The sequence below is a fragment of the Balaenoptera physalus genome (genome assembly GCF_965194825.1).
Source record: "Balaenoptera physalus genome assembly, chromosome: 10".
In the NCBI taxonomy this organism is placed as follows: domain Eukaryota; kingdom Metazoa; phylum Chordata; class Mammalia; order Artiodactyla; family Balaenopteridae; genus Balaenoptera; species Balaenoptera physalus.
This window is the reverse complement of record NC_138889.1, coordinates 47,126,787-47,141,817: the sequence shown is the minus strand read 5'-3', so window position 1 is coordinate 47,141,817 and position 15,031 is coordinate 47,126,787. Positions and strand designations below refer to the sequence as shown.

Genomic DNA, 15,031 nt, shown 5'->3' with positions numbered 1-15,031 from the left:
CACATTGCCAACTTTGTTGCAAGGTTTTTCATTTCATCTCTTCTTCTTTTATAAGCCAAAGGCCAAATTTCCTGTCCTACTTGGGTGTTAAAACCTTATCTCCTAGCATTAAGTCCATATCTGTATTATTGTCCTCATGGGCAATAAGTGCATCAGATTCATAGATTACCACACTGGCTTTTAATTCTCTATTCATTTCTGGAACCAAGTATTTCCCTTTCTGCCTTCTCTCCATCTATCCTTCCTTCCTCCTTTACTTTCTTTCTTTCTGAGGGGGAGCAAAATGCACCACCCCAAAATATGCCCCTTTGACATGTTATTTTGAATTAAAGTTACTTAAGAAATAGCCAGTGCAGGAAGGACACTCTGACCTTCCTTTGTCCCCTGAAAGCATGAAATAAATCTCCCATGTGAAGGTATTCTACCTATACCTTATCACTAGAGATAGGAAATTCAAGGCCAAGAATGTTGTATAAACAAACTTTGTTACTTCATAATTAATTGCTACTCCAAGCCCAAATCCCTTTGTTTTGTCAAATCTTCACAAACAATTGGTTCTTTCTCTAAAATGTATAAAAACTGCCTGCTTTAGTCACTTCTTTGAGTCTCATATCTTTATGAGCTTCTATATGTACAACATTAAATTTGTTTTTCTCCTGTTAATCTGTCTCACATCAATCTAATTCACCCTAAGAAACTAGAAAGGAAAAAAGGAAAAGTTTTCCTATCCTACATTCATTTCTTTCTTTCTTTTTCTTTCTTACTTCCTTCCCTTCCACTATGCTTTCCTCCCTTCCTTCCTTCCTTCTTTCTTCCTTCCTTCCATCTTTCCTTCCTCCCTCCCTCTCTCCACCTTCTTTTCTCTTTTCTTCTCTTCTCTTTCCTTCCTTCCTTCCTTCCTTCCTTCCTTCCTTCCTTCCTTCCTTCCTTCCTTCCTTCCTTCCTTTCTTTCTACTTCTACCATTTAATGTATTTTTAAACATTTTTTTCAAAATTTAAATTTATTTTAAAGTAAGCTGAGGGTCTGCATCAGGTTTTTACTTCATGTTTCTATAAATATATATGTATAATCTGGAAAAAAAAAGGAAGGTAATAATCACATGTATCCCAAGGAGTCTAATAACTAAAAGCTTATGTCTGACATTCTCTTATTTCTTTTATATTGAAAATCATATGAGTTTCACTAGGAAGATAAGTCTGTTAGGCCAGCTCTTGGCTGGAAAGATTCTAAGTCACTAAATAGCACAGTAGACAAGGTAGTCTGACTCTGAGGTAGGGCTCAGGCTGTCAAATCAAAGGAAAATTGCCCTTTCTTCAGTCATTCTGACACAGCCCTGATGTCCTTCACTCACACTTTGCAGAGGATGGCCTTCTTTTGGCTTTGCATTTAATCATTATTACTCAACGAAGTGAAACTCAGTCATATAGTTGGCATGAAAATCTGTCTGAAAGCTGTCTATATGTTCCTAGTTTACAACAAACTATCATCTCTTGACAGGATGATAGAAAGGAAGTGGGTTGGTTTTACAGTCAAGCCATCGGGAAGACACACTTGCATTGAAGTGCGTAGAACATGGTGTAGGTGGAAGTTCCTGCTTCTATGGAAAACTAGCAGATTTTCCCAGTTTCTCTTTCCTCTGAACTAGTTCATAACATGAATTGGATGTGAGGCATTTGCTTCATCTCCAGCTTCTTCCAGGCCAAAAAGTTGAGGCTGCATCAGAATTGCTTGTCTTTGGCATGAAGCATGTTTTCTCCGTGTTTCACTCTTTTGATCATATGACATAAATATGCCTTTGTGTAGAGTAGCGATTTTCATCTGATGCTATCAAAGGGCTTTACAAGTATCAGATCCTTGAGGAGTACAGTGATCAGAAAGAATGGGGGATTCTATGCCTGGGAATTTAGTTACAACTATGAAATACACAGAGGATCAGAAAAAAGTTTCTTAATCCTTTAGACTGTCTGATTCCTAGCAAATAAAATAGAAATAATGTGATGTATAATCTTAGTAGCATAAAGACATATTTATCACTAAGCTCAGTTATTAATAAATTCAGATAATGTGAGATGAGAGAGAAGTTGATAATTCAAAATTCTGTATAATTCTTTCATATCTTTGCTTAATAATCTTTTAGAATTGCTTAATAAGACGAAAAAATTGAATGTATACAAATTCTGCATTTTAAAACATTTATCTGTCTTTTATAAGTCAAGTAATGGCATGTCCTCCAGAAAAGAAATGGATAAAATACAAAGGGAAAAGTTATGGAAATTTTGAGGGGCTGAGGGATGGAAGACTTCTGTTTTAAAGACATTGTCTAGTAAAGCAATTATGCTCCAATAAAGATGTTAAAAAAATAAATAAAATAAAATAAAAGAAAGACATTGTCTAATTTGGTTCTCACAGTAATCCTGTGAACTGATTTTATTACCCTTGTTTTACCACAAACAAAGAAACAAACAAAAAAGCAAACAAACCAGGGCTCAAAATGAGGTCAATGGCTTGTATAAGACAAAATTTTGGTCTTGTCTGATGGACTCACTTGTTTCAAAGCCTATTTTTGTTTTTATGTTGGATTTTGCTATGTATCATGATTGACTCTATATAGAAGGCTATATCATTGGCCGCTGGATAAAAGGGAAATATTTGATGAAAATCATAGAGTTTATATCTAAATGGTATGGGGACCAAGCTGTAACAAATGTGCTATTATAGAACTTTGGAACCAGAAGTCTTATTAATCTCCTTATAGACCTAGCATTATTGATTGATTTTTTCACCTATGTAATATTTTAATGAGTTTAGGTCAGTCAGCCACATTAATAGCACAAATTATTATACTCTGGGCATTAATAAGAATTATAAATTTTATCATGATGAAGCTTCTAGAAAATGATGGCCTTGTCCTTGAGGGTGATGAATTGAGGAATGGTGAAAGAACTGGGTTTCAGTAATGAGGAAGCATGCTGTGTCATTATTTGTGATGATCTTTCTATATATCTCCTTTTCTTTTATTTTCATGGAAAATAATCCTGTTCATCTGTCCATATGAACCCCACTATCTATATACAATGAGGTAATAGCATCCAGTCTTTAACTCACCTAAAAGACCCTAAATCCTATCAATTTTTCACACTGCTTGTATAGAAGTCATATTTTCTCATTATGTCTGCTTTGTCTGCTTCAACCATAATCAATTAATTGCATCTGTCATCCCTGCATTTTGCTGCTACTTCTACCTGCACTGCACTTTCTTCCCTTCTTCTGTTTACTTACACCGGTCTTCCATCAAATCTCAGTTCAGGCATCATCTTTCCCCAGGAAGCCTTTCCTGACACTCTTGTCTCCACAGGCCTTTTCACAAGATAGTATGGGTTATGTGTTTCCACTGTATTCCCATGATTCCCTGCACATAAATACCAACATATAGACCTGGTGAAAAGAACAGAGATAGTGTAAGCACACTGCTGTGTTCAAGCCCTGATCTACCAGTTATTAGTTGCATGCCCTTGGATACGTCCTCTATAGTTTCTGAATCTCATTTTTTTTATCTGCAGGATTAGAGCAACCACTTAATGCAGGTTTGTTGTAAAAATGAATGACGTTATGTGAAAAGCACAGAATAGGAATTTGTGCTAAATATAATTCCTTTGGCCTCCCAGGTCCATTCTTTGCCTTCTCTACCCTGTTCTGGGCCCCAAGTAGATGATTTATAAGATCTGTATTAATGGGCTCCTTGCTCCTCTGGCTTGAGCTTGGCTTCATCCACAGAGGTTCACAGACAGAAAGATCAGAAAGCAGAAGGCAATTGGAGTCAGGGGTCAGGGTATTTAATCTCCCAATTCTTCTTTGCCACGTAGCCAGGGGTTGCCTGCATCTTTCTACAAGGCCGCAGCTCCCGCCAGCTGGCTCAGTCAATACAGTGACTTTCTCTGTCTTCCAGAAATTGTTCCCTCCCTTTGCCCTTGATGCCCAGGGTACTGCATTATCCTACGTTCATTTCCGTTAACCCTGCTGCCAACATTGTAAATAGTTCCTTTATTAAACCCTCCTCAAAAAGTCAACTTGAGTCAACTTGAGTGTGTCAGCTGTTTCCTGCCAGGGCCCTGACAGACACCACATTCAATATTATTAACAATATGCACTTAACAAACTGTTCTGTAATTGTCTCTTGATTTCTTTGAATCCCTTGCCAAACTGTGAACTACTTCAGAGCAGGGACTGTGGCTCATTTGTCACTGTTATCCTACATTGTCACATACATTGCTTGGCAAAATATAAACACTTAATAAATGTTTGTTGGTTGATTAAATGAAAAAAGTAAGGAATGCATGTTATTCTGACCCCTTAAAAGTAGGCACTGCCCTTTATTCTTCTGAGTACAAAGCTTCACACTGCGTAATACAAATAAATGTTTGCTGCAATGAATGTGAGTTTGTCCAGAAATAAGAGCATAATATGATTAAAAGGAATGTTTCTGGGAAAATTAATCTTGGGAGCAGTCAAAGGGCTATCAGGTTAAGTGTCATATAAAATTAGTTTAAAAGGATAGTCAGGGGTTTCCCTGGTGGCACAATGGTTAAGAATCTGCTTGCCAATGCAGGGAACATGGGTTTGATCTCTGGTCCAGGAAGATCCCACATGCTGTGGAGTAACTAAGTCCGTACGTGACAGCTACTGAGCTTGCGCTCTAGAGCCCGTGAGCCACAACTACTGAGCCCACGTGCCACAAGTACTGAAGCCCGTGCCTAGAGCCCGTCCTCCGCAACAAGAGAAGCCACCTCAATGAGAAGCCCGCACGCAGCAACGAAGACCCAACACAGCCAAACATAAAAACAAATAAATAAATAAATTTATTTAAAAAAAAAAAAAGGATAGTCAGGACTCTTTGAACTCTAAAGAGAGGGCACAAAATTTGAGATTAGGTGAATATGTTCATAAACCCATACTTAGTTTAGTAATCTATGCAACTATTTGGAGAAAAGTGAATTGAGAAGGAAAGCATTCTATAGATCATTTAGGTAAACATTTTTTCAACCATTGTCTTGCATAGAACATTATTCTGGTGTATCCATTTGGGAAGATATCACTTGAAGCATCATCAGTAGGTTACTTTTTTCTCTTTACCATAAGAGATATGCTAATTATATTAATTTGGTGGGGTAAGACTAATGTTGGGAATTACATTCTTTATTTATCGCAGGGATCATGGGATACCCAGGAGCTGCTCAGCAAAAGACAATGGGTTTAAAATGGCCAATCAGAAATTGTGGGCTGTGATGAGGGCTCAGATTTTGGGTGCAATAGTTTAAGACAATGAGATTGAGTTTTTGTTATCTAAAGCTATACAAAAGCAACAGCATATTAACAACCTTTGGAAGTAGATAGGCAGGCACTATCACTTTCAGTTGTGGAAGGTTCAAATCAGAGAGGTTAAGTGTTTTGCCCAAAGTCACACAGAACTTGGCAGCACCATAATTAATTTGAACTAATCTGTGGCCCAGTGCTTTCCACTTTACCAGGATGAACCTTCTAATCCAGTGTTGAGTGTGATGAGTACAATGACAAAGGTGAACCCATGGTAAAAGAAGAGAATAGAGGAAAGATCCCCAACCTACCCTTGAAGGAGGCCTGTACGTCAGCAAAGGCTTCCTTAACAGCTGAGCTGAGTCTTATAGTGTAACTAGATTATGGAAGTGAATTAAAAAAGGAAGCATTCTTAGTAGGGGAAAGAGCATGTGCTAAGCTCAGAATCCTAAGGAAGCATGACATCTCAGTATAATGGCAAAAGTTCAGTATCTTAGAACATAAGGTTTTAATTGGAGGAAAAGAGCAAGTGAGCTTACTGGGTAGAGAAGAAGGGACCAATTTATAATAATGATATTTAATTATATCTAATAAAAATGCTATTTTCTAGCTCTTTACACTGAAAAGACATAGAAGTAAGACCTATAGCAATGAACATAACCCATACCCAATTTGTGGTCTTTAATAATAACAGTTTCAACATTTATTGAGTACTTAATAAGTGTCAGACCTTGTGCTGAGTGTTTAACATGTGTTATATCATTTAAAACTCAAGAGCCCTATGTGGTATGACTGAGTACACAGAAGCTGTGATAAGTGGAATTACTGAACAAGGTCTAAGTATATGCTTATTCTTTTCCCCCTTTTCTCTTACCGTGAGGCTTAAGAACTAATAATTCATAGACCTTAGATAAAAATTTGGAGTCTGACTCCAGGGCATCAAATCCAGGGGCAGTTGAGGCCTGTGACTTATACAACTTTGCATCCCTCAGGTATTTAGTGCAAGGTCTTATGCGTGGTAGATGCTCAATATTTACTGAATAAATTTAATGAGTTTAACCTTAAACTGTAGAGAGTTAGTGGCTACATTTTTCTGCCTTCAACTCCACACGAGCACATACCTAAACACAATCATAATAATCATTGCTCAACATATCATAATAATCATTGCTCAACATATCATAATGTAGCTTGGCCAACGGTCACTAATCAGCTGACTACTGCATCAATTTTAACCTCTAAAAGAAACACACCAAATACATAAAACTCCAGAAGTCTTCATGATAGTTAAAATATATACATAGGTTCTGTTTAGAGGTTGATAGGGCATCACATCGTCATTTTGAAAACTGATGAATAAAGGGTAAGAACTGAACATTTATCCCACCTTTCTTGTACAGAATGTATTTCAGAGTAGCCAAATAGTTGCTGAGGAAAAGTTATTCTTTACGAAAGAATCGCAGTTGATAAATGTAAATAGAATGATAGAATTACAAAATTCACTATTCTTGTAATCTTTCATTGAAATGCTGGATGTAAGAAACAATTATCAGTGAATGATAAAACCATGAGGTAAAAGTTTGTTAGAGAACTATATAATAGACAAGATGGTCTGACATCACCTCAAACCACTGATCAATTTAAAAACTAATAGTGCAAAAACCAGACAATATGTTCCTCTGGTGTCTTTGAATAAGTAGTACACAGAAACAACTATAAAGTCATTCTTAACAAAAACAAAAGCAAAATTGAACCTGAATCTAATCATCTCCTATATCTAATTCCCTAATTATAGAAAATATGAAATTATTATTGAATATTCATGAAGTGATAGGAAATATAGGATAAAGAAGCATGTTAAATTATGCCACAAGGATAAAATTAGTCAACCCTAAAACGTGGGGAATTCTGTTAGGACACAATCTGGTTTGTTTCTTAAGTATATTACATTAAAAAAAAAAAAAACAAGAAGAGAAACATTGATTTTAAAAAAACAAACCTCAGAAATATATGAACCCAAAGCAATGTATAGACCTTGTTTGGATCTTGAAAACAAACACTTTTAAGATAATTAAATTGAGCATAAACTTGAAATCAGATGATATAAAGGAATTATTTTTCTCTCTTTTTTTCTGAGGTGTTGTACTGCTACTGTGGTTGTATTTTTAAGTCCTTAATTGTTAACAGTTTACACGAGATATTACAGACAAGATATGTTATCTGAGATGTGTTTTAAAACACTAAAGAATGTTTTGCTTTTTTTTATGGGTGGGACTGAAGAAACAGTGCCTAGAAAAAGATGATGGTTGAAGAAGCTTGATGATGTGTACACGTTAATTCCTTATATTATTTTTCCTAGTTTGAATATATTTAACTCTTTTTTTAAAAACATCTTTATTGGAGTATAATTGCTTTACAATGGCGTGTTAGTTTCTGCTTTATAACAAAGTGAATCAGCTATACATATACATATATCCCCATATCTCCTCCCTCTTGCGTCTCCCTCCCACCCTCCCCATCCCACCCCTCTAGGTGGTCACGAAGCACCGAGCTGATCTCCCTGTGCTATGCGGCTGCTTCCCACTAGCTATCTATTTCACATTTTTGCATAGTTACATTTATTTAAAAACGGTAGCTACTCAGACTGAGCTCATTATGTTACTTATACTCAATAAATGGTAGGTCCTGTTAAAATGGAGAGAATAGGGGCTACAAAAGCTGGAGAAGAAGGTTCAAGCCATCATCAAATAAAAAAGCAAAGGCAAATGATCAGAGTGAGGGAAAAGAATAAGGCTGACTAGATCAAAACCTGTGAGTAGGTGAATTATCAGTGCGAACAGCAGAAAAGGGAGGACAATTGTTTGAGGCTAGACTATAACTTAAAGTCTAGAATTCAATATGTCAAGAATTGAACCCATATTCAATTCCCACAAACGTTTTACCCTCTATTGTTTCTTATTTTAGTTATTGGCACAAACCAGAAACCTAGGCGTCAACCGCACATGTCTTTCTCTTCACCTCTCACTCGTCCTGAGCTCCTCGCTTATCTGTCTCTTGAATTCCTTCACTTATATTCCTCACAGGTATCATCACTCTGGTCTAAGCCACATAAATTGATTGCCTGGGTTACTCCAATAATCTCCTAAGAATTATTTCTACATTCACGCTTGCTCCCTCCCCATATCTGTTCTTATCTCAGCAGCCTGAGTGAAATGTTTTAAATGGGCATATGATTACATCAAGACTCTGCTTCAAACGCTTCAAGGACTATGATGTCATCCATATGTACACTTCTATACTTATATCGCATGTCCGTAGCTTTGGAGGTTATAGCCACTTTAACTCCTTAGGATCCTTGAACATGCCATGCCGCTTCCAAGTTGGAACCTCTGCATATTGTGTTCCCTGGGCCTGGAATGCTCACATTCCTACTATTCTCTTCACCAAACAGACTTCTACTAATCTTTCGGCTGTCACTTGAAATATAACTTCTGCCAGAAAGCATTCCTCAACTATGCCTACGAAATAGGTCCCTTTGCTATCTTTCCTAATAGGTTGAAAAAAATTTTTTTTTATATCAGTTTAAGAAGTATATTTTCCTACTTGCTAAAACTGGAAAACTTCAAATCAATATTTACAACATTTTTACACTCATTCACAGATATATGCAGAGCCACAAAGAATTTGGAGTCACTCAATGTGCATGAGGTCTGCAAAGTGATGCACTGCCTTCTCATTTCAGCTCTCATACTATAAACAAATGTTCTTCCCATGATCTATTTAGTGTCATGTCTGTGCTTTTTGTTGGTAATTTTATGGCCCAAAATTGACTCCAAGCATGGTGCTTATGTGCTGTCTAGTGTTTCTAAGCACAAGGAATGTGCCTTAAAGAAAATACATGTTAGGTAAGCATTGTTCAGGCATGAGTCATAGTGCTGTTGGCCAGGAATTCAATATTAATGAATCAACAATATATAGTAAATTTAATCAAGTAAAAAGTTATTTAAAATATGCATAGTTATAAATATTATTAAAATTACTAAAATTAAGATGTTATTTTAATAGGCTATATGTTGCATGAGGGTAGAAACCTCTCTGTTGTGCTTACCATAGCATCCCTACCTCCCATTGTATGCTTGATAATTGATGTTCCACAAATAATTGCAGAATATTTACAGAGGTCCTAATTCTGGTTAATAGAGTCTCACATTAGCTTGGGTGTTAACACGTACAATAATCTCCCAGGATAGGACAGAACACTTTCAAATTCTGAAAACTAGAGACACCTAGTGAATGTACATCTAGAGTTCAGGGAGGAAGCAATCTAAATGCGGTTTGACATTTTTAAAGTTTGTGCTTTTTTTTAAACTGAAATAGAGTTTATTTATAACATTGTGTTAGTTTCAGGTGTACAGCAAAGTGATTCAGATATAGATAGATAATTTTTCAGATCCTTTTCCCTTATAGGTTATTACAAATTATTGAATATAGTTCTCTGTGCTATACAGCAGGTCCTTGTTGTTTATCTATTTTAGATATAGTAGTATGTATATGTTAATCCCAAGCTCCTAATTTATCCCTCCACCCCCTTTCCCCTTTGATAACCATTAGTTTGTTTTCTATGTCTGTGGGTTTATTTCTGTTTTGTATATAAGTTCCTTTGTATCATTTTTTTAATTTTTAGATTCCACATATAATTGATATCATATAATATTTGTCTTTGTCCGACTTACTTCACTTAGTATGATGATCTCTAGGTCCATCCATGTTGCTGCAAAAGGCATTATTTCATTCTTTTTTATGGCTGAGTAATACTCCAGTGTGTGTGTGTGTGTGTGTGTGTATACCACGTCTTCTTTATCCATTCATCTGTTGATGGACATTTAAGTTGCTTCCATGTCTTGGCTATTGTAAATAGTGCTGCAGTGAACACTGGGGTGCATGTATTTTTTGAATTATGGTTTTCTCCGAATATATGCCCAGGAGTGGAATTGCTGGATCATATGGTAGGTCTATTTTCAGTTTTTTAAGCAACCTACATACATGCTGTTCTCCATAGTGGCTGTACCAATAGACATTTCTCTAAAGAAGTTTATACTAACAATAAGACAGTTTTACAAATAGGCCAGAGGAGATAGTGTCCTATATTTGAGAGTAATAAGGAGGTCTGTCGATGTCAGGATATCAACTTTGTGAAGGAAACTAAGAGGACAAAGTACATTTTAGCCATTCCTCTAAGCATGCTCTGAAGATTATGAAAAAGAGACTTGGGAGAGTAGACACAGAAGCCCAGTGGTGTGATGGAGGCTTTCTAAGTTATTCACTGGGAAGCCTGATGGGAGGCAAATATAAAGCAAACTTTGTAATTAAACTGAACATGAGAAGTTAAATTCTGTCTGCAAGTAGATGCAACAGAATTATAAAAGGCCACATGTGGGTATAAGTAACACAGAACCAAGACTCCCCAGGGACAAGAAGCCCTGTGTTAATCTCTCTGTGGCTCTGAAAGAAGGAAGAAAAAAGATTAAGCCTCCTTGTGGAGATCATGTGATGACTTCCTGATCCCAGCCAGAGGCGGCATTTCCATGGAAACTTCTCTTCTCTTCTTCTTCTCACACACACTGCTCCTTCTACCTAAAAAGGCTGCTTTGAGTCTCAAGAGAGTTGTAGGGAGGAGACTTGATGTTTCTTCTGAATAATGAGAAAAATTCCAGCAGAATGGGTAGAGAGCAGAAAGGCTGACATTCTAGCATCACATGTAGCGATGACCTTCCTTGGATCCCTACAGCTAAGACTGCAGACACTGCTGCTTTCCTCAGAGCTTTCACTTTCTCTCACTTGTTCCTCAAGTTCAGGGGACCACCAGCTTTAAGTATGGAGCAGGATAAGGAAGGAAGTCTCACAGGGGCAACTTTGACTTGACTACTCTCATCCTGTAACTCTTCAACTCACCTTAGTACAAACCACTTGACTTTTAAGCCCCTCCATGGATTGGGCTCAGGTTTAATTCCTTATAGCATGGGGGCGTATCTGAAGCCAATGCTCCAACTCAGCAGATGAAGTACAGCTCTCACCTCTCTACAGTTTCCCCTGCCTGAAGTATTGTCTCCATTCTCATTTGTCTTTCCAACTTATGTCTATCCTTCAAGGTTTGGCTCAAGGGGTACTCCCATAATAAAATTTGCATACTATTATCCAAAATTATGCAGTCCTTTCCAGTATCCTCAGTTCACAAATATGTTCCTCCATTAAAAGTCTGATGTGCTTGTTTTCTATACTACTCATTTGAAAACTGGTGTAGTGGTAAAATAATATTTTTATCCATGCATTTCAATTTATCTAGCTCACTATACACACAGAGAAAAAAATCTTGAAAAAATTTGCATGATCAATAAATATTTGTTGAATGAATATATCAGTCCTTATTCACTCACTACATTGAGAACTCCTTTGCAAGACCATATTACAAACAAAATTTCAAATGAATTCCTGATTTCCAGAACTTATGGGCTAAGCAAGACCGTTATAGCATTAAAATAAGAAAAATACAAACTACTATTATAAAATAAATAAACCAGAAAGATATATTGTACAGCACAGGTAATATAGCCAATATTTTATAATAACTTTACGTGGAGTATAATCTATAAAAATATTGAATCACTATGTTGTACACCTGAAAATAATATAATATTGACAATCAACTATACTTCAATTAAAAAAAAAAGAGTTTCCTTTGGAATATTCACTAGTAAATGTTTCTAAAATAAAGCAGACCACCCGGCTATCAAAGTGACCTCTCATTAATAATAGTCAGAAAATGAGCGATTAGACAGCAAGCAAGCAGCTAGCATCAAGATAATCAGGAAGTGTATCAGAAAAAAAATTTTCTTCTGATACTTTGTATAAAATAAATAACCTTCAGATATAAGAAATAATCTCTAGGCTCTGAAAAGTGTCTCTTTCTGCAAAGACAAATTCTACCAATGCTGTGGCCTATATACGGTCTTTGAGAAACAAACCATCTTGCACCCAAAATCTCTAACACTGCTTGACTTTTCTTAATAAAAGAAGCTCTATTCCTGACATGGCTTCTCATTTGCAAATGTAAAGCATCACTAATTTTATAGTCAATTAACTGGGTTTATTTAGATCAAGTGGTATTATTATCCTAACCATAAGAATTAAACTATTAATGGTGAATAGTGTTTCTCACTTTAACATAGGCCTATCCCACTGGTGGGATACATGCCAACTCCAAGGAAAAGTTAGTCATGTGGGTTTCAGAAGATGAAAGCTTAAGATAAAGACTGAGAGTGTTTGATGCTGGAGGTGGGAGTGGTATTATATAGGTCTTAGCCAAAACATGTGATAGTCACTGAAGGGGTAGCTGGAAAGAGAAGTGTGTGGCTCAATTAACCAGCTCAGGCAGACCTTGTGAGAACTAGAGGAAGAATGCTCCTGACTGCTTTGTACTGCCTGCTGTGGACTTTCCAGACCTCTGCTGGCCATTTCCCTCGAGCCTGTACCTCCTCTAAGAACCTGATGGAGAAGGAATGCTGCCCACCATGGGAGGGTGACGGGAGTCCCTGTGGCCAGCTTTCAAGCCGGGGTTCCTGTCAGGACATCATTCTGTCCAAGGCACCACTTGGACCTCAGTTCCCCTTCGCAGGGGTGGACGACCGGGAGTCTTGGCCCTCCGTCTTTTATAATCGGACCTGCCAGTGCTTTGGCAACTTCATGGGATTCAATTGCGGAAATTGTAAGTTTGGCTTCTGGGGACCCACCTGCACAGAGAGGCGACTTTTAGTGAGAAAAAACATCTTTGATTTGAGTGTCCCAGAGAAGAACAAATTTCTTGCCTACCTCACTTTAGCGAAACATACTACCAGCCCAGACTATGTCATCCCCACAGGCACCTATGGCCAAATGAATAATGGGTCAACACCTCTGTTTAATGACATCAACGTTTATGACCTCTTTGTCTGGATGCATTATTATGTGTCAAGGGACGCACTACTTGGGGGCTCTGAAATCTGGAGAGACATTGATTTTGCTCATGAAGCACCAGGTTTCCTGCCTTGGCATAGACTCTTCTTGCTGCTGTGGGAAAAAGAAATCCAGAAGCTGACAAGGGATGAGAACTTCACTATTCCATACTGGGATTGGCGAGATGCAGAAAATTGTGACGTTTGCACAGATGAGTACATGGGAGGGCGCAACCCTGCAAACCCTAATCTACTCAGCCCAGCATCCTTCTTCTCCTCTTGGCAGGTAAGATGTGCTGGACATATAATATCAGAGCATAAAAGAACCATAGCAATCACTTCTTCTGGAAGATCTTCATAAACACCTTTCCCATCTCTCCATCTCCTGCCAAGCCTAGAAAATTTTCCCTGTCAAGAGCTCTCAACATACCTTGTATTTTCCCTTTATAGCACACTTCACAATTGTAGTTCCAAAGAGATTTGTGTGGTTATTTGTCTAATATCCTCTACTTGGTTCCTAAAATCTAATGAATAAAAAGTACTTGGTTCATCACTGTATCTCCTAGCACCTGGGATGGTACCTGGCAAATGGTAAGAGCTCATGAAGTATCTGTTGAACCAATGGATGAATGAATACTTAGATGATTAGGTAAATAAATGATTTAGGTCAATGTTTCTGAAATTTTCTTCACAATAAAATTTATACATTGTACAAATTAAAAATACAAATTCCTATCCTTATCCCAGGAATCCCATTGATAAGAATCTTCAAAGGAGGGTCCTGGGAAGACCTCATTTACTAAATGTCTATGGTGATTATCACCATCAGCAAAATTTGGGGAATATTACTTAGATTAAATTTTCTTTTAAAAAAATATATGAAGACCCTGAGGCTCAAACAGGTAAATAATGAAAATAGCTAATATTCATCAATCAATGAGCATGTATGAGCCCCTGTTGTGTTTATGTGTCTTAATTCATTTAATACTCTTACTAATCATTCCCCATCTCAAAGATTTAAAAAAACCAACCTGAGGTATAAAGACATTAGGTAACTTGTACAAGATCGCAGAACTAGTAAGTAGCAGAGACAAGATTTGTTCTCAGATAGCCTGGCTGCATGACAACCCTATAATATTGGGTTGGTCAAAAAGTTCATTCGGGTTTTTCTGTAACATCTTATGGAACAACCTGAACAAACTTTTTGGCCAACCCAATATTTCCAAGGACATGTCTGCTATGATGTCTAAAGGATCTGGCCATCCTACCTCACTTTTTTCAATAAGATGCAGAAGAAATTATAATTTTTTCCAAAATATGTGCAAACTTTTGAGGTACAAGATAAGGGATTGTTATTTTGAAGTTTAATTTCTGTTTCTCCTATTCTGACTTTTTTCACTCTGGATTAGGGGCAAAATGTAGCCAAAGAAACATGCTTTTAATTATTTATCATTTTAAAACCATAGGTGGAAGGAATGTTTTTCTGCCTGTATTCCAAACATTTCTAATACAGCACTTTTGACTAGCAGTGCTTTATGGAACTAAACCCCAATATTTAAATGAGATGGGAAGAATCTTGCATTCTTACCCGGCGCTCTGCAATTTTGAAATGTGGATGGCTTCCCATCCGCCCCCCTGCACTAAGTTCACACACCTTCCAAATAGAGCCTATTGAAGCTCATTGAAAATGACCACTGTAATGTCTTGTGTCACTAATGTCAGCTATTTACCA

General features: G+C 37.1%; 1 protein-coding gene across 2 annotated transcripts in view; it reads left to right on the top strand.

The window, feature by feature from the left end:
• Nucleotides 1–890: 890 nt before the first annotated feature.
• The window catches only part of TYR (tyrosinase), a 122,718-nt gene continuing 108,577 nt past the window's right edge, over nucleotides 891–15,031 (top strand). For both annotated transcript variants that reach the window (XM_082410178.1, XM_082410179.1), the window contains exon 1: nucleotides 891–13,585. In XM_082410178.1, coding sequence (XP_082266304.1) covers nucleotides 12,767–13,585 — 819 coding nt within the window. In that variant the 5' untranslated portion in view covers nucleotides 891–12,766. The remainder of the gene's footprint in view (nucleotides 13,586–15,031) is intronic.